Source organism: Mobula birostris, chromosome 6 (genome assembly GCF_030028105.1).
Source record: "Mobula birostris isolate sMobBir1 chromosome 6, sMobBir1.hap1, whole genome shotgun sequence".
Lineage (NCBI taxonomy): Eukaryota > Metazoa > Chordata > Chondrichthyes > Myliobatiformes > Myliobatidae > Mobula > Mobula birostris.
Window position 1 is genome coordinate 147,161,813 of NC_092375.1, and position 27,037 is coordinate 147,188,849.

A 27,037-nucleotide genomic window follows, 5' to 3' on the forward strand; every position below is an offset into this window, starting at 1 on the left:
AGTTGCCTCTGGGGAAAAGAAATCGCGTTCACTTAAACTGAGCAAAAAAACCCATTCAACTTTTTTTTCTGACGGCGACTCGTGAGTCTGAATGTGTGGTGTTTTTATTTTTTAAAGATGGTGTATTTTTAAAAAGTAATTTTTAAATACAGTACAAATAATTTCACAGGTAAGCAGAAAATATATCCGAGTCTACAATATCATTTCGAATAAAGTTTGTTTTTTTTTTAATGCGCGTAAGACTTAGAAAGGGAATGAAAGTGTTGCATTTTACTGCTAAAGATAGATACTAACGAGAGCTTGGCTAGAAAAATGTTCGCCATTTTTCTTGAATACGTCTCTGCAATTGGTAAAAAAACTGTTCCGCCGTCTGTGAGGCCGATTTTTTTTTTGCAGACAATCTCTGGAGCTTGGGGCGATTGCTTTTCCAGCGGCCTTTAAACTCAATGCGAGTTGTTGTTTGCTGTGTGGGAGGCGGTGGGCGGTGGGGCTCAGCTGCGTGTGTGTGTTTTTTGTGAATGGGGCGCTCGGATCCCGTTACGCTCATACCTGACGCCAGCCAGCCTGCCTGCCCCATTCATAATTTTTGCTCTGTCGTCTCTTAGGAGCTGTGGAGAAAGAGCGAAACAAAACAACCTGAAAAAAAATCTCGACTGTGCTCTGCGAGTCCATGTTAAAGGATTGTAGGTCGACTTATAATAGAAGATCAGCTACAAAATGGACGGATTTTACGATCAGCAAGTTCCTTTTATGGTGCACAATATACCGGTAAGTAAACCATTTATTCCCACTTTATTTTTTTAAGGCAACTATTTTCAGAATTCATTCTTAAATATGAACAAAGTTGGATCGATTTGTGCATTAAATAGGGGACGGGTGTTACTGTAAAATTTGCGCTTCTTTGCTCGATTTTCTATGTGAGTTTATTTGATTTTCACAGAAAACTCGCGGGGAAGAACTTCGTGGGCGACAAATAAACGAGAGAAAGAGGAAATTAGTGGAGACTGACCTTGCCCACGATTCGGAAGGTAATAACTGTTCTGGATTTACTGCGGATTGTAGAACCAATCGCACAGACTTGTCTTGTTTATGCTTGTGATTTGTTTCGCTTCCCCAGAACTTTTCCAAGATTTAAGCCAGTTGCAAGAAACATGGCTAGCAGAAGGTATGTATAAATCACCCATCTCAGATCACAGTAATTGCACGTTTATGCTAGACAGCTAAGCGCTTTGCTGAGTAAAATAGAACAGTGAACTATTTCAAGCGAACGTGATTGTTTTTCTCTTTCTTTGCGCAGCTCAGGTTCCCGAAGATGATGAGCAGTTTGTACCAGACTTCCAATCGGTTAATTGTAAGTATATCTCTTTTGCTGTTTTAAGATAGTGGCTATTTTAGTGGAAAGAATAACCAGGCCGGAAAATGCTGTATTTAATACATATCTGTGCCGAAGAGTTGACAATTCTCTGAGATTTCACGGGAAGGCTGACGATTAATTTTAAATATCCAGGCAAAGTGCAGCCCTGTGCGCCGACCCCGGCCTGGGAAAACTACCTGTCTGTATTTAAATTAACTGTAACATCAAATACTGAATAAAAAATTTACGTTATTTTCTGTTTTAACGATTACCATTTATGTTTGTATCCCTCCTGTGTTCGGGATCCTGTTGAGATGCAAATTACTTGGGGAGGTGGCGCTAATCTTGGCTCATCTTTGGCTGCACCAGAAGCTTTTGATGAAATGATATTACTAGGGCAAAGGAGCTCTCAAATATATTAATTTCTAATTTTTTTTTCAATCTTGCAATTTAACGCTCGTAAATAATAATGTATTTAGTAATAGTAAATAGTCTCCTTAAAGCTGCTTATGTTTGGATAATAGTACAAACGGGCATTTTCCGAGTGTTTATCACCTGGGGCAGAAGATCATCAGAGTGGAGTACGTTTGGAGTGACTGTTCCTGGGGCCGGGGGGGGGGGGGTGTAACTGGTTAATTGTAGGTTTTCAAGGTCAGTGTGCATCTAAGCTTCCCATCACAGAGAAAGTGCAGGGAATAGACTTTGAAGAATCAGGTTTAGGTCATAATTCGGTATTTATTGTTATAGACAGAAGTCGTGAAATTAGTTGTTCTGTGACAGCAGTATGGGGCAGACATTACAAATTACTATAAGTTATATTCGTAATAAAATTAGTAGAGCAAATGTATGAAGTTATAGGAAATGAATCTTTGCTGTACAACTTGACTTTCAAATTGACCATCAAAATTCACATTCCTGGAAAATGAAACTTTTTTTTGCTGAATCTAACAAAGACAGGCTTCTTCACTGGAAGAATTTTTTTTTCAATTTGATGCAACTTCTAAATTTAGCATTTTAACATTTTTTTGTCTAAGTCCATGTACTGACACATAACAGATCGCTCACTTCAGAGTGTTTTACCTTGATGGTCGCAGTTTGTTAGGACTGCCAAAAGAGGCTGTGGATTTGGATGGGATTCTTTGCCTACATTCTACGAGTTGCTTCATTGACAAAGATTATATAAATAGAACTGAATGGAAAATAGGAATGGGATTTGTTGTTTTCCTTTTAGTCCATTTATTCTTGGCTACTCTGGCCACATGGGAAATTGTAGACTCCACTAAAGGTCATGTGACTGGTTTGATATTGGATGGGGAGGAGGAATTGGCACCAAGCCAGTAGTCCTGGGTTATGTCCATTCTGATTTATGGTTCCTGTGACTATTTGGCATTTAACTCCTGGTCAGACTTTTGACATGAGCTAACCACGAACGGCAGTTTATTCCATCCCAATGTTATTTGCGCCACAAAGACCTTAATCAGGTCTGTTACAGATTTTGGCTCTACGGTTATATAATGATCTGACTGATTTTTTAAAAAACAGTATAACTGAAACTTGGCCATCTGTTACCAGCTTTAGATAGCATTAGTCATTTTGATTTTTTCTGCACATGGAAAGCTACCAATGCACTTTAAAAAAAAATGTCCTTTGTTGTGGTGAAGTTTACTGGGACAGAGCAGTGATAGTAAGTGAAAGATTTGTACTTTTGAAGCATTTTTCCTAATCTCAAAGCATGTGTATAGCCAGTGAAGCTCCTTATGCTGTACACTACTGCTTTGTGCAATAGTATTGAATTTTATTTCTGCTACCCTAACTCTTTAGTCAATTCTGATCATTTCAAAAGCAAGAAGAGTTGTTCACCATTTGTACTCTAGCATTTCTTCACTATGCTTTCCTTTGTTTGACCTATTTAGCAACACTTTAAAGTAGAATTTTAATTAATTGTGTTTGATTTTGCTTTATGTTAAACCCGAATATTAAGTATGATTTAAGTACACAGTATGGGCATTTAAAAATGAGGCATTGATTGGAGAGGTTCCCAACAGCAAATGTGCTTCACTTGGGAACCTTCATTGTAAAATATTGGGATAGCTGGCAAGCTGGCTTGTGCGAGTCTGCTCTTCATGCACTCTTTGGGTCCAGCACATCAGTGTGTATTATTGAATCCTTGTGGAATTTCCCGTCCATGCTGCACTTGCTCTACCACGTGGTCAAGTGCAAAGTCACCTTCCAGTACATTCATGAAGGTGCCTTGCAGAATAATGAGTGGGTGGGGAATTGCTGTTAGCATAGTGACAAGACAGGAAAGGAGTTACAGATGGGAATTGAGGAAGGAGGGGTAATTCTCTAGGAATAATCAGGATGGGGGTGGGGAGAATGGAGAACTGGTCCACAAATTAGTTCAACCTGCAGTGATTTTCTCCTAAAGACATACAAAAATTGAGACTTTCTGTGAAATCTGGGAATTGTGTAATGTTTGTCTTGTCTACTTTTACTGACTTCCACGGCCTCGACAAATGCTGTATTATTTTCTCTCACCCCACTGCTAAAGTTGCCTGCTCGCTTCTATTTCTCACTGAAAATTGGCTTAAGTGCCAAAATAAAAATACTACCCTAGGCAAAGTCTCTTTCTGTACTGTCCAGCAGTGGATAGTATTTAAATAAAATTCATTTCTTCTGGTGTTGAAGCAAAATTTATCCTTAGTAACAATGATGTTTTAATTGAAAAGGCAATGATCTCCTGCTAAATTGAGTCAGAGTTTTATATAGAATTCTCTTTGCTGAAGGCATTTGTCTTCCTCATTCCTCACTCTCAGATGTCAGTCCTAATGGTTTTTGTAGGAAGTCAAATGAGTGTCAACTTAAACCGAGCTAGTAACGCGGGTTGCTATTTCTGGTACAACACATGACTTGCCACTTTAATTATGCTTAATGAAACATACAAAACTGTCCTTGATTGTAATAGGATATGAAATCAATTTAAAAGATCAACATTGTAAATAATTATTTTTCTGATCAGACTAAGTGATCAACAACCTAGAATTTACCATTTGATGGTTAAGGGAGACAGTCATCAAACAATTCCTTATCAGGAAAACATCTTAAAAACAAATTTTAAATTAGATTAGGCCTGCCTTTTTGAAGAGCTTTTCTAGAAAACATTATATTGTAAGAACATAGACTAATGTTGAAGGCTGAATTCTGCTTTGCATTATTGTTTGTTACTGAATTATCTTTGTAACTATAGAGATTTCACTGAAGTTATTGGCTTCCTGTAGTGTCTTCAGTCTTCTTTCCAAAATTGTTTTCTGTTGTGGTGGTGATGTGGCAAGTCAGTCTGCTGTTTGCCTTAAAGTCCTCTGATTTCCCTCAGGAGCAGAGAGATGTACTTGGAACATATGTGGCTATAATGATTCTTTGGCACACTGCAGCAAATTCAAATTCAGTGTAATTGGACCTGTTCTATTGAGTGCAGTATTTTATGGCGGAGATACTGCCATCCCTGTAATGTGACATCTCATGCCAATGTAACCTCAGCTGTTGATACACATAACATTTTTATGGGGTTCACAAAAAACTCATCTAGCATAGTGCATCCCCATCAATATCCCCAGCGTAAAAGACATACCCTGGGAAATGAACCTCCAGTACAAAGTACCTGGGAGAGATGGTGCACAACAGGTATGCCTTTTTGTTCTTGCCTTTAACTGTGAGTTATGGATTATACTAAATCAATGTTGAGGAAGTGCCAGTACGGCAGTGAGAAGTTTAGTTGCTGCTGCTTTTGCGTTTATGAGCGGACAGTTGGTTCAACGCATCATGACTCTCATGTTCAAAGTTCAAAAGAAATTCATTATCAAAGTGTGTGCACTGGGATTCTGCCACGAGAGGCAGATTAAAGAAAGACTATCTTAATTCACATAATCCTCGCTCTGTTGAATTTTTGTGCTAGCCTCTCCTCTACCCTGGTGATCTGTACTAGAGGTGTGGAGTAAAGGTTACTGACGTTGAATTTTGCCAACATGTAAGATGGAGAAGAAAAATTAACCTTGAGAGTAATTTTCTGTACGTATTGTGGCTAGTGAGATAGCCATCTCTAACTAGTTCAGTGATTCTTTGATTATGTGGTATGGTTGGAACAACACACTTGATTAGGGAAGAAATTAATTTTCTTTTAAACTCAGAAAATATATTCTAATTGACTCTAGCTGTAACTTAAAGCCATTGTATATTAAGCATATCCATGCAGTATTAATAATATCTGTATAAATCTTGTAATAAAGTTGTTGATGTCATGACCACCATCAACAAAACTAGATTTTCATGTTGTGTAACTGTAGTGTCCTCATTTTTTTTAATGATCACCACATATTGAATTCCTTTGGCACTTATTTACAGTTCATCCCTGAAGAGCTTTTACTCCAGCACTCTATCTGCTAATCAGTAAAATAGAAATATGCTGCTTTACTTTTGCAGAGCTGGTTGCGGTATAAGTCTAAAGAAAATTAAATTACACAATGTTAAATCTCACTACTTAACTAGGGTTTACAATTGAAATTTTGGTGAATGAATTGAGTCAGATTTTCACTGATCACACTTGACTACAGGAACGTGTCCTCTCTGTGGGATGCGTGTAATTTCTCCGGGTCCTCTGGTTTCCTCCCACAGTCCAAAGACAGACCGGATAGGATAATTGGTCATTGTGAATTGTCCCGTGATTAGGTTAGTGATAAATCAGGGTTGTTGGGTGTTACTAAACTATATGGCTCAAGGGGCCAGATAGGTCTATTCCACGCTGTATCTCTAAATAAACTGGAAAAAAAATCAACTGGTGAGAACCTGTATCGTGTCGTGTAATTGCCTTTGAGTGCGCCAGTGAGTGCAAATGAGAGATTTTGGTTGCTGAGTTCCCTTTAAACATGCAACAGAAAAAACAGTTTTTTTAAAATCCAAGCTAGTGCCCAGTAAAAGCCATTCCAGAAAGTGCAGTGTTGATTTAATAAAATCATTTCCTTTGAACTATGTGTCTATAAACAAAACAACACATATTTAAATGCAAAGTGGATTTTTAAAATATCATTGTGCACTCACATTTAAAACACAGGGAAGGAACCCCAGTTTTATCACTGATTGTAAATGCTTCTCCATTAGAGATCTATCATGGATTGAGTCAGGTATTTGGTTACTTTTGCTTATCTGCTTTCAGTCCTGTTAGCACTGCCATCATCAACCATACCACCAACCTCATGCAACTGAAATCGCCATTCATCTGTACACTGGCACATTCCAGTGCTCCCCGACTCCCATCTCTACTTTCTATGAATTTGAGTCCTGTTCAATCTCTATAGAGTTGGATAGCAGAGAAAGAACCCCTTCTGCCCACTGAATCTGTGTCAACTATTAAACATTTAATCCTATAGTGATTCCATTTTATTCTCCCACTTTCTCATCAACTCTGCAGATTCCACCATTCATCTGCACACTAGGAACAATTTTGTGGCTACCAACCATATGATGGAGCAGACTCGATGGGCCAAATAGCCTAATTCTGCTCCAATATTGTATGGCTTTTGGGATATGAGGGAAGTGAAGCAATTTGAGGAAGCACGCGTGGACACATAAAGAATATGCAAACTCCACGTAGTTAGTACCCAGTCTTAGGGTAGAAAACTTGGTTAGTGGAGCAGTGAGACAGCTGCATCATCATGCTACCCCTGTTCTTGCTGTCTTTAAAGTTTTCATCTGCAGTTCAAATTCTTCTCTTCACCTCTCCACTCGCCATCTCTGTAGTGTCTTCAAGGTGCCACAATTGTCCATGTATTTGAACTATAGACTCTTGCCCTTTGTTGCCCTGTCCCTTCACACCACTATTGGTGATGTGGCTTCAGTTGTTAGGTCCGCAGCTATCTACATCTCTCTCAAACTCAGCCCCATTTCTAATGATCTTCCCCTGTTAGATGGGACAGCGCGGTAGTGGTTAGCTCAACACTTTACAGTGCCAGCGAACACCGATATGGGTTTAATTACCGCTGCTACCTGTAAGGAGTTTGTACGTTCTCCCTGTGACTGCATAGGTTTCCTCCAGGTGCTCCTGTTTCTTCCCACTTTCTAAAGACGTATGGGTAGGGTTAGTAAGTTGTGGTCATGCTAGGTTGGAAGCATGGTTACACTTGTGGGTTCCCCGTACAATCCTTGTTGATTTGACACAAGCGATGCATTTCACTGTACATGTGACAAAAAAAGCAAATCATTAAAACTCTTTAGAACTTCTCAAGCCACCAATGCTGATGTCTCCTCTGGCACAGAGACTGCTGATTATTCTTAAAATGTTTCTTAGTTTTACTAATTCAAAGATGGCATTATTGCTTTAAAATATCAAATAATGCTCCACATATTACTTGTAGTTAATTAAGAACAAATCTTGAACTTTATGTGAAACGTGTCCTGTAATATTTAATTTACTACCATGTGATGCTTTGCTGGGTGTAAAGACAATATGGAGCACAAAATGTAAGCACTCATTTGGCTTTGGTGTTGTTGATGACCGTGGCACTGAAATTTGTTGTTGCCTGACAACAGATTATTCCACAAATGTCAAACCACCCACTACAACTGCAGAATAAAGGTCCAGTGTTGACCTTGACTATCCGTGATGACTAAAAGTCGGCAAAACATGAAAGACTTGGAACAGCAGTTTGATCCTTGCAGACTGCAGAGATAATTAGCACATTAAAGGATCCATTGACTCTCCTCTTTCTCCTGGTTTACTGTCCCAGCTGACCACCAGAAAATAATGTCCTCAAGCAGGAAAACAACTTTAAAAGAAAATGGGAGATCTGTAAGGAACATTTGGTTTGATTTCCACCAAATGCAGCACTTTTGTCCTGTTAAATGGCACTTTGCAATTTTCCTCAACTGGCAAGCATAAAGATGATTTTTTAAAACTTGCCTTTGTAACTACAAGGAGGATTATCGTTTTTGTCCAGTTATTGTAAGCATTTTTTTATTTGCATAGTTGAATTCCTTCGGTCAGCTGCCAGCTGCGTTTGTGCAGTTTATCAGATTATTCAACAGTGGGCAAGTCATCTCTAGTGATCTGTTGCATCATTCTCTTGGGAAAGATGGATGGAAGCAATTAACCCAGGGCACCACCTTTCATGTAGTTTGTTCACTGGGTTCACGTGGAAGTGCCTAAGTGATCTTTGGTTCTGATTGTATCTCAGTGGTTCTGTACTAAAATTCACAACATTAGGAATTCTCTTCATGCTCTTAACATGACTTCAGGAGTTGTCTTCTGTAAAGATTTGGCTGTGGAATCTATTGAATTTCCTCCTGTGTCGCCAAGTTTATTAGGACACCTTCAGCCACCCACCTGCCATCAGGTCAGGTGAGGTGATGTCTTCTAATGGTATTAATATTGTCTTTCCTCTGTTCAAGGGATTATTCACGGGGAGATGAGCTGGTCACAGCTTGTAGTCCTCTGTACCCTGAAGTGTGTGCATTTAGGTATTAATGAAATCTATTTTTTAAAAACCCTATAGAATCTCATTATTCAAAAATTTTAAATGCCACTGTTGCTCAGTTGTTAGCACTCCTGGACCTAACTCAGTGATTAATTTGTTCCAAGTTCCATTTGAGAGAACGGAGCAACATGAACGTAAACTGATATTCCAGTGTTGTCCTGACAGAGATGGTGTCTTTCTTGCATGAGTACTGTATAAATGTCCTGATACTTTCTAGTATGGTTTTCTAATTAACACTGTGACCACAGTACAGAAGTACTTTTTAGCACTAAATTGCATTGGGATGCCCTGAAGCATTGGAAGATACTATATAAATGCAAGTCTTTCTCCACCGTGCATCTGTTTTGAAATGTCACGTGCATAAAATATGTAACCATTGTTAGACTGTTCTGGTGATTTGCAGCTGCCACCATTTTGCAGCTGTGCACCATTTTCATCCTGGATCATTTAACCTTAGACTGCAGCTATGGGGATAACAATTGACGTGTGTTCAGTGCTGAGTGGTGATTTTGTAAAATGATACAACTGCTGACAGTAGGGAAGAGATAAATGATAGGTTCTTTTGGAAAAGCAAAATCTTAAAAAAAAAATGTGGAAAACTTGCTAGTTCCTCATTTTTCATAGTTAATTGCAACATTATATGGGAATTGCTAAGAAAATATGTGATGGTACATGGGCTAAATATTAAAGGCACTGTATAAAGTACAGGTCGTAAAACTGAGCAGCCTTTGTTACAGGTGTTGAAAATCTGTTTTGCCTGCATGGTTCAGAAAAGGCACGTCCTTAACAAAGGTAACTATTATCTGCCACTGAACTTTGACTACAACCAGGATGTGGGCATTAAGGAATAAAAGCAAACTACTGCAGATTCTAGAGGTCTGAAATGGAAGCAGAAATGCTGGAAATACACATGTCGAGCAGGAACTGTGAAATGAGAAACAGAGTTAATGTTTCAGTTGGCTGGCTGAGAATTTCTAGCATTTGCTGTTTTCACTTAGCAAAAATAATGACTGGGATAAAGTGCACTGTCTACAAATACTTTAATGGTTACATTTTAATCCTGGGCCTTACTTAATGAAGTAAACTGGGTTACGTCAGAGTAACCCTGGAGTTGGGCTGTTCTGTTTTCAAGAAGATCTACATTCTTTCAAGGATTGGAATCTCTCCTTGTGAAGTGAAATTCAATCTTTGTAAGGTCTTTAACTTTCTCACAAGATGTAAGGGCCAATGTCTGGCCTCCATCTGTAAACCATTCACTGTCTCTGTAAGAATGTTTCCTCACAGTAAATTTCGAGGTTTGGAACACACCTGTTAGCTCAATGATTCTGTTGCACCGCTGTGTGAGAATTCATATCTGCACACATGCACTTTCGCTCTTGGTGAGTTTTTAATGAGTTGATATCAAAGTAAAACCTGACAGCTGATCTGCACAAAGAGTATGTATTTTTATTGACTTTTAAGGGAGTGTAGGTCATTCTTAAAACCGTTGTTGTGAAACATTGCAAATTGGCAAATGAAGCATCTTTTTCTAGATTATGTGTGTCTGTAAGATATGAGGACATCCATCATCAGTTCATTCCCAATGCTTTACCAGTCATTCTTCATTAATCTACGTTAAAGCTGACACTTTGATAAAGAGGAATGGATCTGTTTCAGCTTCCCCCACTCACGCACTTGCATCCGGACAATTATGCTTGCCCCCTTAACGCCCGATCAAATGCTAGTTAGTACGTGCTTGTCATTGGCTATCTTAGTTTTGCATCTGTCACTGTCTACGGCTAGAGTTACAAAGTGAACTTATTTTATTTCAGTGGTATTTCATGGACCTTCCCCGGCAAAGATCAAGCGCGAAACTCAGAGCCCGAATACGGAAGTGTCCTGCCGTCACAAGCAGAGTCTCAGTTCCGGCTATGGAGAAAATTGCCTCTACAGTTACAGGTACGCAATGACTTATTCTTAGTTTTGGACAGCCCTCCTGTCTGCATGATGACAGTGACTGTGCTTCACAGCTAAACCATTGGCAGTGAAGATTTGCACAGAGTTAGTTAACATTTTACATTCTTACTGGGAGCCTCTGAGCGCATCAAAGGTGCTTTAGTGGTTAGTGCGGTAGTGGCAAAAGTCAGTTCTTTTGCTCCTGTCAGCTTAGACTTCATTTTCCTGGTCTCTTGTCCCGTTATTTGGCTTTATTACTTAACTGCTCTTGGTTGTGTCATAACTCTTGACAGAGCTAATCCTCCCACCATCTTTATTCCATTTCTGTGTTTCTTTCCCCATTGTTGGCACTTGTTTCAGCAGTTGACGAAACGGTATTTACTTCTCACAATGATGACGTTGCCTTCTTTTTAGGTAACATGTAAGTAGTTTATAGAAGCATTTTTTAAAAAATCTCTTGTCCAATGCAGGCTTCAATACAGTTTTATGACTTTTTTGCAGTTTTTAAATGTTCCTGACAATCATCACAAATAGTAGCATCCAGGATTTACCATTGAATGGGATATTCTGATGAACCTCAAACAAGAGAAAATCTGCAGATGCTGGAAATCCAAGCAACACACACAAAATGCCTAAGGAACTCAGCAGGCCAGGCAGCATCTATGGAAAAGAATAAGCAGTCGATGTTTGGGGCCAAGACCCTTAAGCAGGATTCTGAAGAACCTTAGCAGTATACTCTTGTTCCATATAGTATGGTAATCACAGATCTAGTTGAATGTAAACTCAGGACATGAGGGGGAGCAGTAGTATGTAGCAGGAGCCCTCATGGTCATGAAGAATGTGCAAACCCCACACAAACAGTAGCCCCAGGCCAGAACTGAACCTGGGTTTGCCCGGTTTGTCAGGCAGCAGCACAAACTCTACCACCCTTTCATGTGTCTTGCGTGGGCACGCATGCACAGAAGCGAGTGCTCAGGGGAAGCTCGCCTGGCCACAGGGAGAATAGGCAACCCCGCAGGAGGTCAGGATTGAACCCACCTGCTGCTCTTCCTGTTGCCGCACTGCGCTGCCCAGATACTGAAGCTTACAAATCTGGCCTTTGCTTTTGTGAAAATCAGGACTCGGCATCTTTTGGAAAGGTGATAAAGGAACTCTGTAACACGAGAGATTCTGCAGGTGCTGGAAATGCCGAGTTCCTCCAGCACTTTTCTGTGTGTTGCTCGGGAATTCTGTGCTGGGGAGTGGAGAGCTGTTGGAGGGACAGTGTGATCCTCACACCGTTAACACCTACTTATGGTGCTGATTTGCTAACAACGGTGTGAGCCACGGACTTGCTAAGTGCATCACCAGCAAAGTGTCTGAATCTTCCTTGCCTTTTGGTTTTTATTTGCAGTGCCTACGACAGGAAGCCCCTCGCTGGGTTCAAGCCATTATCTCCACCAGCCACCCCCATCTCTCCAGGTCATCAGAACTCCCCTCTGCCTCACCTCACTCCTGCTGCAGTGCCACCGCCAACCCATGGCCCCACTTCGTCCCCAGTGCAGGCTGCACCCCCTGCGACTGTTCCGCCACCACCGCCGCCGCAGCAGCAAAGCTTCGCAGTACCTCAGGCACCTCACCCCCCACTCCAGATGCCCCAGACCTTGCCCGAGTCCCAGTACGCTCCAGAGCACAGGTAAGTGAGTGACAAATCACTTTGCTGTCTTGTCATGCAAGTGAAGGAGTTTAGTGAGAGAAGCTTGTAGTCTGCAGGATCTGCCCCGTTTCCTTTCCCAGAATTTATTCTTTCACATCAGTTTTGTTCCTCCAGGGTGGGCTTTCTGCTGTCTGTGCTGAATTCAGGCAATTGTGAGGATGTCACAGTTGGTGTTTGTTCCCCTGAACTAGAGAGGAAAGCAAGGGAGACACAAGAGATCGCTGATGCTGGAATCTGGAGCAACAGGCAGTCGACTTCCATTTCTCTCCTTAAAAGCTGCCTGACATGCTGAGTTCCTCCAGTGTTTTAAGGTTATAAGACTTGGGAGCAGAGTTAGGCCATTTAGACCATTGAGTTTTGCGGGTTGCTGGGGAGGAAATGAACTGGACTTCTCTATGTGCAGTAGATCCTTGCGGTGAGCCAAACATGCAGCCTGCTTAGGTGTTTATAAGGTTTAGCAGTTTGACTGAAGAGTTCTGTAGCAATGGTACACCAGCTGAGGCGTTACGAGGAGTCAAAGAATTAGCAGAGGAAGGGAACATTTTAGCAGGAAAAGCTTCTCTTCTTGATTTCACAGCACATTGGCTTTAGTTTACCAGAGAAAGACAACAAATACACTGTCTTGTGTTCAATTATTAAGTAAGAAAGAGAAGCAGCACTAGGCCATGTGTCCTCTCAAGCCTCGTTCACCATTCAACATCATCATGACTGATTTGACCTTTGGCCTTGCCACCATTTCCTCCCCAACTTTCTTCTCTTCTCTCCCCCCCCCCCACTTCAAAACCTATAGTCCAACAGCCCAGGGTTGAACATACCCAGTGGCTCAGTATCCTCTGCTCTCTGTGGTAGAGAATTTCACAGAATCACAATCCTCTTAGAAAAGAAATGACTTCAAATCTCAGTCTTAAGTGGTTGGGTCGTTTTTTTTGAGATGATGTCTCAAGGTTCTCAAGTCCCCCAGTGAGGAGAAATATCCTTATAACTGCCTCCCCCTAACAAACTCGGTCAAAATCCGAGCTATTGTCATAAATATTAGACGCACCATTCTGCAGAGAGGAGAGAAATTTTATTCTAAAGGTTAAGCCCTCCATCTCTGCATTGCCATGTTATCCTGGAGGTATTTTAGGAGCCTTGGCAGAATAAATAAAAGTTCTGTCATGCTTCTGAAATCTCAAAGGATTTCAGAAAGATGGTATTTTGGGCAGTGGCAGCTCCCTTGACGGCAACTGCCTTTGTGCTTCCCACAGCTCTTGGTTTTCACCTCTGCCAACTGGTATGTGCGGGACGCTGGCTGGAGACCATCTGGAAGTGTTTGTTCCGATGGAGGCATACCAGCAGAGCTATAGATTACAGTTTGGCAGGCAGGTTGATGCAAAGTGGAAATGGGACTAATCTGAATGCGATCAGCTGTGAAGGATCATTTTACATGGAAAGTGGTCCCGAGGACCTGGGTGATTTGCAGAGAGCTGATCTATGTGGGATCGCCTTTCAAGGTGCTAAATGATTCTCAAGAGTTCTATTTTGGAATTGTGCTGACAAATCTTCCAAAAGGGAAGTAATGATAAAGCCAAAGCAACATTCCTTTAGTGTGATAATCCTCTTCTATAATAATTTAGCCTGTACATTCTGTTCAGGCTGTTCAGATGTTCACTTTTCCTAATGCACAGCCTTTTACTAAATAAACGATTCTTTAAAAAAAATCATGACATAGTCCCACATATCTAACCAGACAAGAAGGTTAAAGATGACCTTGTATAATTATTTGCTAAGGATTAGAGGTTCATATAGTTTGACTTCCAGATAGTTGTCTGTAAATTTGCATGTAAATTTGATGTCAGCAATTTTTTGCCAATTCTGATATGGCAATCATACAACCTAGATGGCATGTACCAAAGTAAAACTTTTGTAGTCAATTTACTGGGCAGGCTGGTGGGGTGGTGGCGTCAGTGCTGGACTTCAAGGCAGATGTTCAAACCCGGCCGGGTCCCAGCCTGGGCATTGGCAGTATCTGCGTGAAAGAAAGGCCTGACAATCTACTTCCGTATCTTGCCATGAAAACCCTATGGACCCTATGGTCCATGGGGTCACGAAGAGTCGTACTCGACTTAACAACTCAACAACAAAACAAGCCAATTTAAATAATTGTGTATGACGGGGTGCATGTACAACTGGCATTTTATTTTCTGGCATATATAATTCTCATTCAATATTTTATATCTGGTGATAATGTTTGTGCTGTGAGAGGCAACCAAATATATCTAGTTTTGCTTCTCGTCATCAAAGGTTCCAGCGACAGATGTCCGAGCCATGCCACCCATATCCGCATCAGTCAGGAGTCCCCAACGACAGTCGGCAAGTTTATCAGCGACAACTGTCAGAGCCCATGCCTTCACCATCCCTTCAGACCTTCAAGCAGGAGTACCACGACTCACATTACGATCATGTCAGTGGTCCCAGCAGGCAGAATTTCCAACCCCCTCTTGGGATTAAGCAAGAACCAAGAGACTACTGCTATGACTCAGGTAGGTTCTCTTCTTGTGCGAGTACTGAAGCGTTCTGATCTGTGGCTCCATTCTGAGTAATCCATTCTCCACTGGTTGGCTAATAATTGTGTGCTGATCGTTTGAAGGAACAAACCTGGGCCTTCTTCCTACCCTAGATTATTTTGCATGGCCTTTTGTTATCTTTTGAAATTGGCAAGATGAGAGATTTGTTACCATGGCGATGGGCCTTGGTTGACATTTCACAATTTAAATTTATGTAGGTAGCTTGACAGACATGGGAGATAAAGGAAACCATCACACCATCTACTATTTAGAATAATTACTCTGTATTGATTTCTCAGATAGATGATTTGCCCTCTGCTTGGTGGATCCTTTCGTTTTTTAAGGGGAAAAAGCATCCAAGCTTAGCTTGGATATTTAAAGGATCATGCTTTTATATGTGGCTTGCCAAACTCTTTCTTCAAGGGTGTTATTAATTTGATGCTCGGTGACGTAACTGTAAAATCTTCTAATCAGCTTAGGCCTATTAATACTAAAACCTAATAGGAGGCGGTGATTGGGGATCTGCTGTAAAGCCAAGCAGATGGTTAAGATTTAAATCTAAAGGACAACATTTACCAATGACTAAGGGTTTAACAGAACAAATTTTTAAAATGTAGGTCAAGGTTTCCTGCATCTTATGTCTCTAATCACCAGTTAAAGATCATTGGTCCGTTTGTCAGACCGGCAGAGAGATCCTACTTAAAACTGACAACAACCAAGAAGCAAAGTTCAGTCAGCCCAATGGCCGCACCTTGCAGTTTGTTCTGTGACACAGCTGACCAAACTTCAGGTGTAAACGTGCTTGACTCAGCACTGGAGATAATTAGACTTCCCCTCTCCGCTAAAAACCTGAGTTTAATTCAATACACTGTCTGGCTCATCTGCTTTTCCAGTGCAAAATGTTGTGGGTCACATGGATCTCAACGGGTCAGAGATGGCAAAGATCTCTTGATGGTCAGTCTTTTCATGCCAATCTGACCTACATTTCAAAGGAAACGTGGGTTAAACAATTGTAATTGGCCGTGAGTGCTCTTTAGGACTTCACCATGGATAGAGGCAAGAATCAGCATTTCACAAATGGGGTAGGTTATTAGTGAGGTGTGCATTCCACTCTCCCATCTGCTTTCTGTCAAAGACCTTACAATGATTACAGGGCCAATACCTGTTTTTATTGTCCCTTAAAGGTCATTTAAGTTGCGTTTTCCTGTTGCGGACGATTTTCAATGTAACTTTCATGTGTCCTAATGTATGAGCTATTATTCTATGTTGTTTGCCCTGAAATTTTCCATGGATTATAATCCTTGCATTTAAATAAACTGTTGTTGCGGTCTAGTAATGTTCTGGCCTCCATCTGAAAATCCTTTTGTTTTGATTAATATTTCTGTTTAGAAGTGCCTAACTGCCAATCCTCGTATCTGACGGGAGGAAGCTATTACACTGCACCCACCAACCAGGAGGGTAAGTGGCACTGATTTCTCCATTCTACTGTCTAATGCAATAAAAGCAAACAACCTATGCTGTCAGAAACAACTTTCCAAGCTCCAACCAAAGGTCATTGAACCGGAAAACCTGTTTCCCTCTCCACAGACGCTGCCTGATCTGCTGACTGTTTTCATTTCAATTTCCCAGCATTTGCTGTTATTTACTTTTGCCAATGTTGTGCTGAGGGATATGGAAACCCAGCTGATGTGCAATGCCACAATCACCCGAGGAATCTAGAAACAAATTTGTCTCACGGTCTGGTTTTAATAGCTAAAGCATAGTTTGGAATTTCAAAGTTGGTATTTTAGTTAGATCCTCTGGCCCAACTCATTCATGCGGACCATGGTACCCACGAAACTAGTCCCATTTGGCTCACATTCCCTCTAAACCCCACCTATCAATGTACTAAGCCAAATGACTATTCAATGTTATTGTACCATCCTCAACAGCTTTTTCTGACAGCTCAATCCACATACGTAATCCACTCTACGTGGAGAAGCTGCCTATCGAGTCTTTCACCTCTTGCCTTTAACCTATGCCTTCTGGATTTTAGCCCTTCCCTGGGGAGAAAGATCATGTACATTTGTCCTATCTATGCCCTTTATGAATCTGTGCAGAGGATGTACAAATAGAATTTATTAAGACCATTGATTTAAATAGGATATGAATCCTGTACATAGAACAGATTCCAATGTTTTCATCACAAAGAAGGGCATCAAAGTATTTTTTTCCTGCTACCTTGAATAGTTATGGCTGGCTACTCTGATCTTTCGAACCACCTCAGCAAAGCGTGGGTAAGGAAGACATTTGAGTGATGGGTTTTTAAAAGAAACAGAATCCAGAACTGAGGCAAAACTGTAAGCCCCTCCATAGGCTGATATGCTCTTCAGTACAACTCCCATTCTATTTCGTCAAGTAGCTGGTGGGAATTTTGTTTAAAGAGCTCCTTGAGCTGAAGTTACCATGGAAAATGAGGAACAACTTGCAGCAAGTACCCAGCCATAAATTTTTATACCTGTTACTTTACAAAAAAATTAAATATAGATTGTACTTTTCAGATGCTTTTTGAAGACAGTGTTTACTGGCAAGCTGAACAATGTTTCTTCAATTTAACTTGCTGAAACTTATCTGATTGAAAAATGCAGGTGTAAAAATAAAATTATTTTGGAACCATCAGGGTTTAACGGATCTACAAAGATCTCAGGCAGCTGTTGGTTAGCTGCTTGTTCCTGTTTCTCCTCGTATGCTTTCTACCAAGCAATGTTATCTGCTGTGGCTGATGCATCTGTTGCAACTGTACCTCAGCCTTCTGACGAAGTATTGCTCAGTTACATATTTAGAAAAATACAAGATTGCCGAAAACCTCAATGTAAAATTCAGGCTGCCTTTCTTTGTGTCTGTGTGTGCATTTTAATTGGCACTGAGTTATATGTACTTTTATTCATTGATAACATCTAGAAGGAAGACATTCGGCCCATTGAACCTATGCTAGCTGTTGGAGCATTCCCAAAGATGAACCCCCCCCCCCCACCAACACTTATTTCCATGGACCCTATTCTCTCGCATGCCCATCTACTCCATAATTTTCCTCCCACTCACCTGCACAAGGGGCATCTTGCAGTAGCAAATGAATATACCTTTGTATGTACAGGGGAAGCGGGAGCACTTGGAGGAAATGTGTACATTCACGGGGTTAAAGCTGGATCACTGGAAAAAGCAATGACTGCTGCTCCAACGTGCCACTCGTGCACAAGAGCTAATTACCACTTCTCCTGGATAATCACAAGTTTCCACTGGCACCGTAGTACATCAGGAAGTGCTGCTGTTGCACTGATCCGTTAACCCAGGCTCAGTCCTGATCACTGCTGCTCCAAGTCTGGTGCTTGTATGTGCTTGTATGGATTTCCCCCTGGGTGCTCCCACATCCCAGAGATCTGTAGGTTAATCGGTTACTGTAAAATACTCCTAGTGTAGATCAGCGGTAAGAGAATCAGGGAGGGGGTTAGTGGGTGTTTGAGAGAGGATAGGTTAAAGGTAAATCAGTAGGGACATGGGATTGAATGGAAGGCTTTTGGGCAGCGTTGCTCATTGGGCAGAATAGACACAAGGAAATATGGTAAACGCCTTCAGTGTTAAAGTATAACATTCAATAACATATAACACAAGGATAGTTGTTCATTAGAAACGCTGTGGCTTTTTAAATCCCTCTCTCTTCCATGCCCTTGGAAGGTAAAATCACAAATCAATAAATTCTTCCATCTGGGACCAATAGGATTGATGCAGTGATCTCAAGTTATTCCTCTGGTTACTAAGTGGAATAATAATGTGACCATGTCACTGGGATTTATCTTTCGGCTATCCGATTTAGAATGCTAAGCAACACTGAAGGTCTACCCAAGGTTATATTGTAGAATATAATCAGAAGAAATTAAAAGTGCAGGAGTAGGTTGCCAACTTGAGAGGAGCATTTTATTGCATTGCACAAGAACTCATCCCAACACCATTTCTTTTAGTGCTTTATGTTAATTAAAATAAAGGCCACCATGAAGTTCACAGACTTGATGTCACTTTAATGGGATTTTTGTTACGCCTGATGGTCCAGTTTTCTCCAGCACATATAAACGTTAGTCTTCACTCTATTAACACCCTTACTATTTACTTTTCAAAACCCCCAGTATTTTTCATTTATCTACGTTTTCCTCCCTTACACCTATCTCTAAATTTGTCAGATGTTCTGGAGAATGCTTGTACAATATGGTATCCCATTGCACTCTGTCACTACACACACTATAAGATTCCTACAAAGGCAGTATTTGCTTTATAAAAGCAAACTAGACAAGTAGATTGCCAATGAAAATTAATTTCTAACTGATTTGACAATCTGTATCTTTTTCCTTTTCCCAGGTTTTCCTTATGAAAAGGATCCCCGAATGTACTATGACGATACATGCGTGGTACCAGATAGGATTGACAGTAAGTTATATACATACTTAACATATCTCAGATCTGGTTAAGGTTGATTGGAAAGACATTCTTCAGCGTTTCAGTATAGAAAGCATCAGTTTTGACTTTGGTGTCTCTGTTTTTACTTGGTTGATCTCAACTGGGACATTGATAGGACGCAACCGATGGCGTAGAAGGGCATCACTCGAGCCCTGCTTCTTGGTACCATTCAGCTGGAAATTCCTCGTGTTTGGCATAAACCAGATTTAGCATGTGGATAGATTTTACACTATCATCCCCTCGTCTAGTCACTTTACCTATATAGATGCATGCAAAATGACTCAGTAGCAGATTGCCCTTGGGAATGGCAGACTCCTGTGAGTCCCATTTCTTTACTGGAGGGGAAATATGAGCCATATCTTTCAAGATGCAGTCCATTCTGTTAAGACGCCCTTTGCTAATAAATACCTAAGATTTGCTTTTAACATTATTGGGCTCATAACCAAGACTTGAAGTTTTGTTTTGATTTTACAACTACCATCAGATTGAGTCAAGTCATTTGGGTTGATGATCACTTTAATAAGACGAATAATACTGATTCAGCAATTATGTAAAGATCGTCATTGTTTCATGTTAACCAAAAATACACACCAGAAGGATTGGGATCCTTCTATTCACACTGGCATTGTGCAACAAGGTCAGTGCCCTGTTAGTGAATATTTTTGTTGAAAGGGATAACATTGAGTCATTCATAATTGCTTACAGAGTGCACCAGGAACTGAGTTTGAGCCAATCATGTTCAATGTGGGCCTCTCTCATGTTTTTTCAAGTGACTTGTTCCTCTCAATGGAATTTTTGTTTGCTCTTGAAGGAGCTGAACATGTGGAAAAATTAAATCTCTACAGACGTTCTTTGCCAATATAAAATATACAAAGTTCTAACCCCTCTGTTGGGCAGATTTATATAAGGCAAGATTTTATTTTTGGAAGTGGTTTAATTCAGTGTGACTACCCATTCTGTTAAAGAATGGGAAATGATTCAAGAAAATGGCAACCAGCTTCTCACTTTTGGTGTGTTTAACAGATAAAGTCAAACAAGAATCCCCAGTGTACAGAGAAAATCTGCCCTACCAACGACGTGGTTCTTTACAGCTGTGGCAGTTCCTAGTAACGCTGCTGGATGATCCATCAAATTCCCACTTCATCGCATGGACAGGCAGAGGCATGGAATTCAAGTTAATTGAGCCCGAGGAGGTTTGTACTCCACTTTTTAGTGAGCTTTGCATGCTCTGGCATCTTGCACACCCTGGATTTTCACTGCTCCACTATTGGCAGACCTGCTTTCAATTGCCTAGGATCTGATCACTGGAATTCTATCCTTAAGCCCCTGCATCTCAAATAATCCTCCTTATAGACATTCCTTAACATTTAATCCTTATTTTGTCCACCTTCTGCTGGCTTTTGTTTGCTGATGGTGCTCTTAAACATTTAGACTATACTATTACAGAGAAAGGGTACAACTCACAGTCTGGTGTACAAATTTTCTCCTCCTTGTGGAGTTTAACCATTCCACAACTTTTTTTTTAACATTGCTATGATTTATTTTTGTCCTTGAGAGAAGTTGTGGCACAGTAGCTCTGCAGGCTGCTTTGTGGCCTCGGTGATCCAGGTGCTTACTGTGTGGTGTTTTCCTATCTCTCCGTTTCTCCTGGCCACTCCTGTTTTCTCCCACGTTCCCAAAACATGGTGGTTGGAAGGCTGATTGACAACCACAACTCACCCAGTTGTAGGTGGCTGGTGGGCGTTAGGAGCAAGTGTGATCAGGTTAGAGAAGTGATTGATGGCATCGCAGTGAGAGCTTGCATAGCAGCTTCCTATGCCAAAAGGAACATAAAGATAAACTTATATATGAATGAGAGGAGCAAGCAAATTGATTTTATCTCTGGAATAGTTCATCTAATTATTATGTTCCTTCAAAAGCATTATTTGAAGAAAATGATCTGTGTTGAACTTATTCCCTGCTAGATTTTTATCAGTCATACAGCTGAAGGCAACAGCACAAAGTAACTATTCGAAGAACACGGTCTGTTTTTAACTCTACTTCTTTTATGTAACCCTGAATCAGCCCTCTCTCTCCATTGTGATTTCACAGAACTAAACCAGAATTCCACCCCCCCCCCCATGAATTAGTGTTACCCGGAAACAGTACATTTTACCTGGGAATCGGATTCTGTGGTGCTCTAGAACATATTCCTGGAAAACAGAAAGACTAACAAGTATGCTCTGGAGCCCTGTTACCAAGGAGATGGGCCTGCTTTAATATTTTCACATGCTAGTGTTTCTGTTGCTCTAGGATCTTAATAAAACTGTTCATCTGTTTTGCTGGGGTGTGACCACATTTATGAATGAGAATCTGTGACCACACCCTGTCATTAAAGACAAATAACTTCATTAAAAGCCTGGGACACTGCAGAAATTATGAATGAAGCAGTAACAGGAGCAGTCACATCTCTGCAGTGGCTTCTTACAAACCTTTGTCTGCTAGAGCTGCTTGTCGTATTTTTAAATTTGTGTGGGTGGTGTGTGCGATGGCATCAGCCATTTTAATTTGCTGACTTAATTTGTGCAGGAGCACAGTCTGGAATGGTTGTGGAGTCCACAGGTGATTTCAAGAATGAAATAGCAAAATGATCTAGTCTCATTCAGAAAATATTTCCTCTTTGACTGTTTTCTGTAGCACAGTTGCTCATTGTTCGAGTAGAGGACAGGTTTTACTGACGACATTTTTCTGAACTACTAACAGCTGTAAACAAAATGAGATTGCTGAAAAGTAGGGATATGAGTGAATTTTGGTGATCAACATGTTATAGCTTTGTTATACATTAGACTGATGTAAATCATTTGTTATACTTAATCAGTTCTTGTTCATTACTTGACTATGTACTGTATTCAGACCCGAGCAAGAAAGTCTGGGCTTTTCCTTTGAGTGGCATGAATATTCAAAATGTAATGTTTAAATGTAAGGTTCCCATTAAAATTAGCGTCAGACACCGAGTACTGCCATATCTTGATGTTCTGACTTGGGAAACAGTAACCCTAAAGACAATAACAACCGTTTCCAAACCTAGAGTCCTGCGGAATCCAAGCAGACCAATGCAGCTAACATGTAAACACAACACAAGTGCCCAGAATGTAGGAGGGAAGGTAGCTCTCTTGATGCAATGCTTGGAATAGGGCACTTTGTCTCCTTTATTACCAGAGAATATCACATGGTTTTAGCTTCCTTTGAAGTAAATTGTATAGCTCAGCATATCCCACTACATTTTTTTTAATCCAATCCTTTTCTCTTTAAATGTGAGTGCAGGACATTAGACTGTTCCGTCAGTCTACAACTTGGTTTTATCACCAAAAATGGGAAGGAGTGTTAGGAGGTCATGATCTGTGAAAGTGGCCTTTGTTGTTGCAATAACAGTGAACGATTTAAAGCAAAATCAACATTTCAGGAACTGGATAATTCTGCTGTAGAACAGCAGGATCTGTATTAAGTGACTATCATGCAATTGATGTAAAGGTTATGGATGCCTGTGTTTTCAACACAACATGGCTGAAGACCATAGCTTCACGTTACTGAAGAAGCAGCCTTGTGACTTTAAAAATGCATGAAATGAAAGACACTTAGGCACTGGCCAAATTTCATTTGAATTGAAAGCTTCTTTATCTGATTTGTATGTCGGTGGTGAAGATGATGAGCTAATGTTCAGTGCTAATTATAGAGGACATGAGCTAAAATGAAGGAAGCAGTATTACAACTAACCTTGGTTGTTGTGTACACTTATGATAAATGCATGGTGGATGCATCTTGTTCATTTGATCACTTGGAGCTCTCCAAGGGAATTGAAGCCTGCATTAAGTTGCAACAATTGATGGCCACTGTGCTAATTTTAGGACCTCTAAAGGCTGCTTGAATTTTAAGAATACTTGTTACTCTTTTTTTTAAATTTACATTGTTTCTTCCAGTCGTGTTTCACAATTTTGTATTTGTGCTCTCAATTAATTTGGTCAAAATATTGGAAAGGATTTCCATGAAAGCAAAAGAGCTACCATTGTCACCCTTGTTGAAGGGTAGCTGAGCAGATAAGTGCTATATGCTCTCCAGAATCTCATTAAAATCATGCTATCACATCAACAAGCCCATTAGTAAGTAGCTGATGCAGTGCTACTGTTACAGTAATGACCTATGGGGTTTCCATTGATTGCTAAATTCATACTCCTGCCTTTGCTAAGATGTGCACTAATGAGAGAAAGATCAATAGCATATAAACACAATCTTGCGGTCATTTTACCCGTTGCTTCCTTTTAAGAGTTCATATGCCCTGTTTCCTTAACTACAAGCATTATCAACAGATTTTCTTCTCTCCTCCCCTGTCCTGCCGCAGGTCGCCCGCCGCTGGGGCATCCAGAAGAACCGCCCTGCAATGAACTATGACAAATTGAGCCGTTCACTGCGCTATTATTATGAAAAGGGGATCATGCAAAAGGTAAGGAGGTCAGCATTTATAAAATACAGCAGCACTTCCTGCGCGTGGGCATCTGCTGTCCCTGTGCAGGCCTTGCTAAAAGTGGCAGCATCTGTGGTATCAGATCTGCACAATTATTATCCAATCAGCATGGTTAATAAAAGGGTGGAACATGGTTCTTCTTCACGTACACTAAATGTCAGTGTATTTTCAGTGGAACTGAACTCTGGGATTTTTTTGTGTGAATAAACCTGCAGTCCAGCTGCTGTTAATTTGGGCATTATGTACATGTGTCTAGGGACTCATTTTTACCATGCTTTATTTTAACCCCTCTGTAACTCTGTTTGCATTTGAATTCTGCTTTAGTCCAAAATGCAGATCTTGAGCTGTGTTCAGGTTTTCAAAACATAGATTTTCTGCTTGGGAATCTCCAGCTAGCTTCTGAAATGCTGGCTTTTGTCTTTATGACGGTACAGTGTCTTCACTGGGGCAACTGCTTCTCCATCAGACTCCCCATGTGTAGTGAAATGTGTAGGACTAATTCCACAGATTTCCTTGTACTTAATCTAAGAAATTTGCCCACTGTGCCGAGTACAGCCATTGCAATCATTTTAAGGGGATGGGGCAGTCTTCGATCGAAATACAAGGAATTCCATTCTTGTTAGCCAAATTCATTTAGCTGTATTTAGTTGTTTTAAGTGTTCTTAATTTTGTTTCAATTTAACTTTAACATCTTTTGAATAGTTTTGCCTCCTCAGGAATTTAGACATTCAGTCTCCTTTATGTTTTGACATGCTGCAGTGAGGCTTGGCGGTTTTAACTGGAGTGGCACAGTTACTAGGCTTTGCCAATAAATTGGCTGTGGTCTCTTGAAAATTTCTACATGGGGACCCTTCTCCAGGTAGCAGTGGGCTCCAAGGACAGGTGACCAACCACTTCAAGGAGCTTGTTGGTTGGTTGGTAGAAGATCTAGGCTCACTCTTTATATTCTGGCACTATCTTGTCTAATTATTTTTTTTAAAAAAACCCTTTAATGGATTCCATTGTACTGGGATATTGAAAGTATTTTGTCTTCTGCTTAATCATTTTAATTTAGAATTATAGATATAAATCCATCTCTAGTTTGGTTGAATAACTTAATGTGTCTGTTTCTTTGCAATCCAGGTTGCGGGGGAGCGGTATGTGTACAAGTTTGTGTGTGATCCCGAGGCACTTTTCTCTATGGCCTTCCCAGACAATCAGCGTCCCTTTCTGAAGACTGAAATCGACTGTCACATTAAGGAGGATACCGTTCCTCTAACACATTTTGATGATAATGCAGCCTTCTTGCTGGAGGTGGATCACTGCAACAATCTTCAGTATTCAGAGGGCTTTGCATATTGACTGAATCACAGCAGCTCTTGTGACTGACTGCATCACCGTCCAGCTGATAAAGTGCACCCTATGTGGTACTTTTGCACTTGGCTGTATTAAGAATCCAGCTCTTCAGAACATGCAAAAGTTGTACGGTAGCATCACACTACTGAAGAAGCTGCCACGTGCTTCACTGATGATGCACTAACAAGTGTGACTTAATTTGCCTAAGTCCTCCACTTTGATAGCCGTGGGTACTGGGAGGGGGGGTGGGAGGGAAGCCTAGCAACCAGGCTGTGTGTTGCTATCAGAAATGCATTCAGGTGTGGCATTTGTGATTGTTCAGTGTGGCATTCACAGAGCTTGGATAGACCGTGTGGCTAGCGTTTGTAATGACAATCTGCTTTGTGTAGAACACAGTTCTTTCAGCTGCCTTTTTGATGTTAAAGGGCTTCAACTTGCACAATCCCACAGTTGTATCATGGGTCAGACGCGAAAAGGAAACTGTGTGCACTATAGCATGTGGATCTGTTCCCTGGACTGGATACAAACTGGTGCTGTATTAAAATAGCTAAAGACGAAAGTCCTGTCTACCTGAGACTTAAATAGAGTACAGCTTGTAGTTTATTTTGTTTTTTTAAAATGCTTAGATGTTCTAAATCTTTGAAACCTGAAGTCTTTGGCACCTTGTAAACATTTTTTTGTGTCTTGCTCCTTTTCTAAACTACACATGTAAATGTAGCAATTTCCAAATGTTTAAAACCCATTGTATTTATCAAATGAAAAAAAAGGCCTTTATTCAAGTTTAAAACTGCATTTGATATTTTCTCTTCCCCCCCCACCTGTGTTCACATTCCCAATCTCTGCTGCCCTGCCTCCTCTTTCGGCATCTAATCTTTGTAGAAAAAAAAGAAAAAAAAGCTAGTATCAAATGTTTGATGGCTTGATCTAACTCTAGAGAATGTAGTTGTATTGCATAACATCTGTACATACAATGCTCCCCATAAGCAGCTCTACCTGCGTAATATTCTATCATTTTCATTTAGAGTGGGTGAGAAGGTAAGATAGGGAAAAGGGAAGAAATCTGCAGGTATTTTTCAAAATATTTTCAAAAAAAATTTATTAAATTTGTAATTTGTTTTGTCTTTATACTCAAGACAAAATCTTTTTGTTAATGACACTGCACTCTAAAGGTTAGAGTTCCAATATTTTGATGTTACTGCTTTAATCAGGGGGTTAGGGCTTACTGTGTAAAACAGTTCATTCAGCTGCAGGTTATACACGCCTGCTTCAAGCTTTGCACCGAATATCTTTTACAGTTTAATCTTTGGAAATGAAATAATGGTATGACTGTTTCTGCTCATTGTATCTTGCAATGGCATACTGCAATTGTATAATTGCAACATATCCACATTGTTTCAGTTTGTGACATTTTATGTATAAAGTCCCCAGGATCTATATTTTTTTTTTGGAAACAAAATTATTTTTACACCAGGTCTCGATTGTATTTTATTTTGGGAGTTCAAATGTTTTGCTTTTACTTTTGAATCGTTTGCTCGAAGTCCATTGATAACCATCAAGCAAATTTACCTTTATTTTCAAATCCAGTTGCGCATTTAAGGAAAACTCTCATGTACACCAAATAAATGTTTGATCTCTCTGTGTACAATAAAGTGTTTCTTGGCCTCA

At 40.4% G+C, this 27,037-nt stretch overlaps 1 protein-coding gene across 2 annotated transcripts; it reads left to right on the top strand.

The window, feature by feature from the left end:
- LOC140199451 (ETS translocation variant 5-like) lies at positions 1-27,037 on the top strand. Of its 2 annotated transcripts, XM_072261566.1 has the most exons (13): positions 4-169; positions 606-768; positions 941-1,028; positions 1,118-1,165; positions 1,298-1,351; positions 10,689-10,815; positions 12,206-12,487; positions 14,792-15,030; positions 16,444-16,512; positions 19,441-19,509; positions 20,563-20,732; positions 23,915-24,016; positions 25,160-27,037. In XM_072261566.1, the coding sequence occupies exons 2-13, from the start codon at positions 718-720 to the stop codon at positions 25,376-25,378; spliced, it is 1,518 nt and encodes a 505-aa protein (XP_072117667.1). In that variant the 5' UTR covers positions 4-169; positions 606-717; the 3' UTR covers positions 25,379-27,037. The 2 variants fall into 2 exon arrangements, with proteins under 2 accessions (XP_072117668.1, XP_072117667.1); XM_072261567.1 differs by lacking the exon at positions 12,206-12,487 and having other exon boundaries at positions 1-169.

What these genes read in the sequence shown, in the direction of transcription:
- LOC140199451 (XM_072261566.1), top strand. Translation starts at nt 718, where the DNA reads ATGGACGGATTTTACGATCAGCAAGTTCCTTTTATGGTGCACAATATA. An exon ending in CCTTGCCCACGATTCGGAAG is followed by an intron (nt 1,029 to 1,117) that starts GTAATAACTGTT and finishes TCGCTTCCCCAG; the next exon opens with AACTTTTCCAAGATTTAAGC. An exon ending in AGTTAATTGAGCCCGAGGAG is followed by an intron (nt 20,733 to 23,914) that starts GTTTGTACTCCA and finishes GTCCTGCCGCAG; the next exon opens with GTCGCCCGCCGCTGGGGCAT.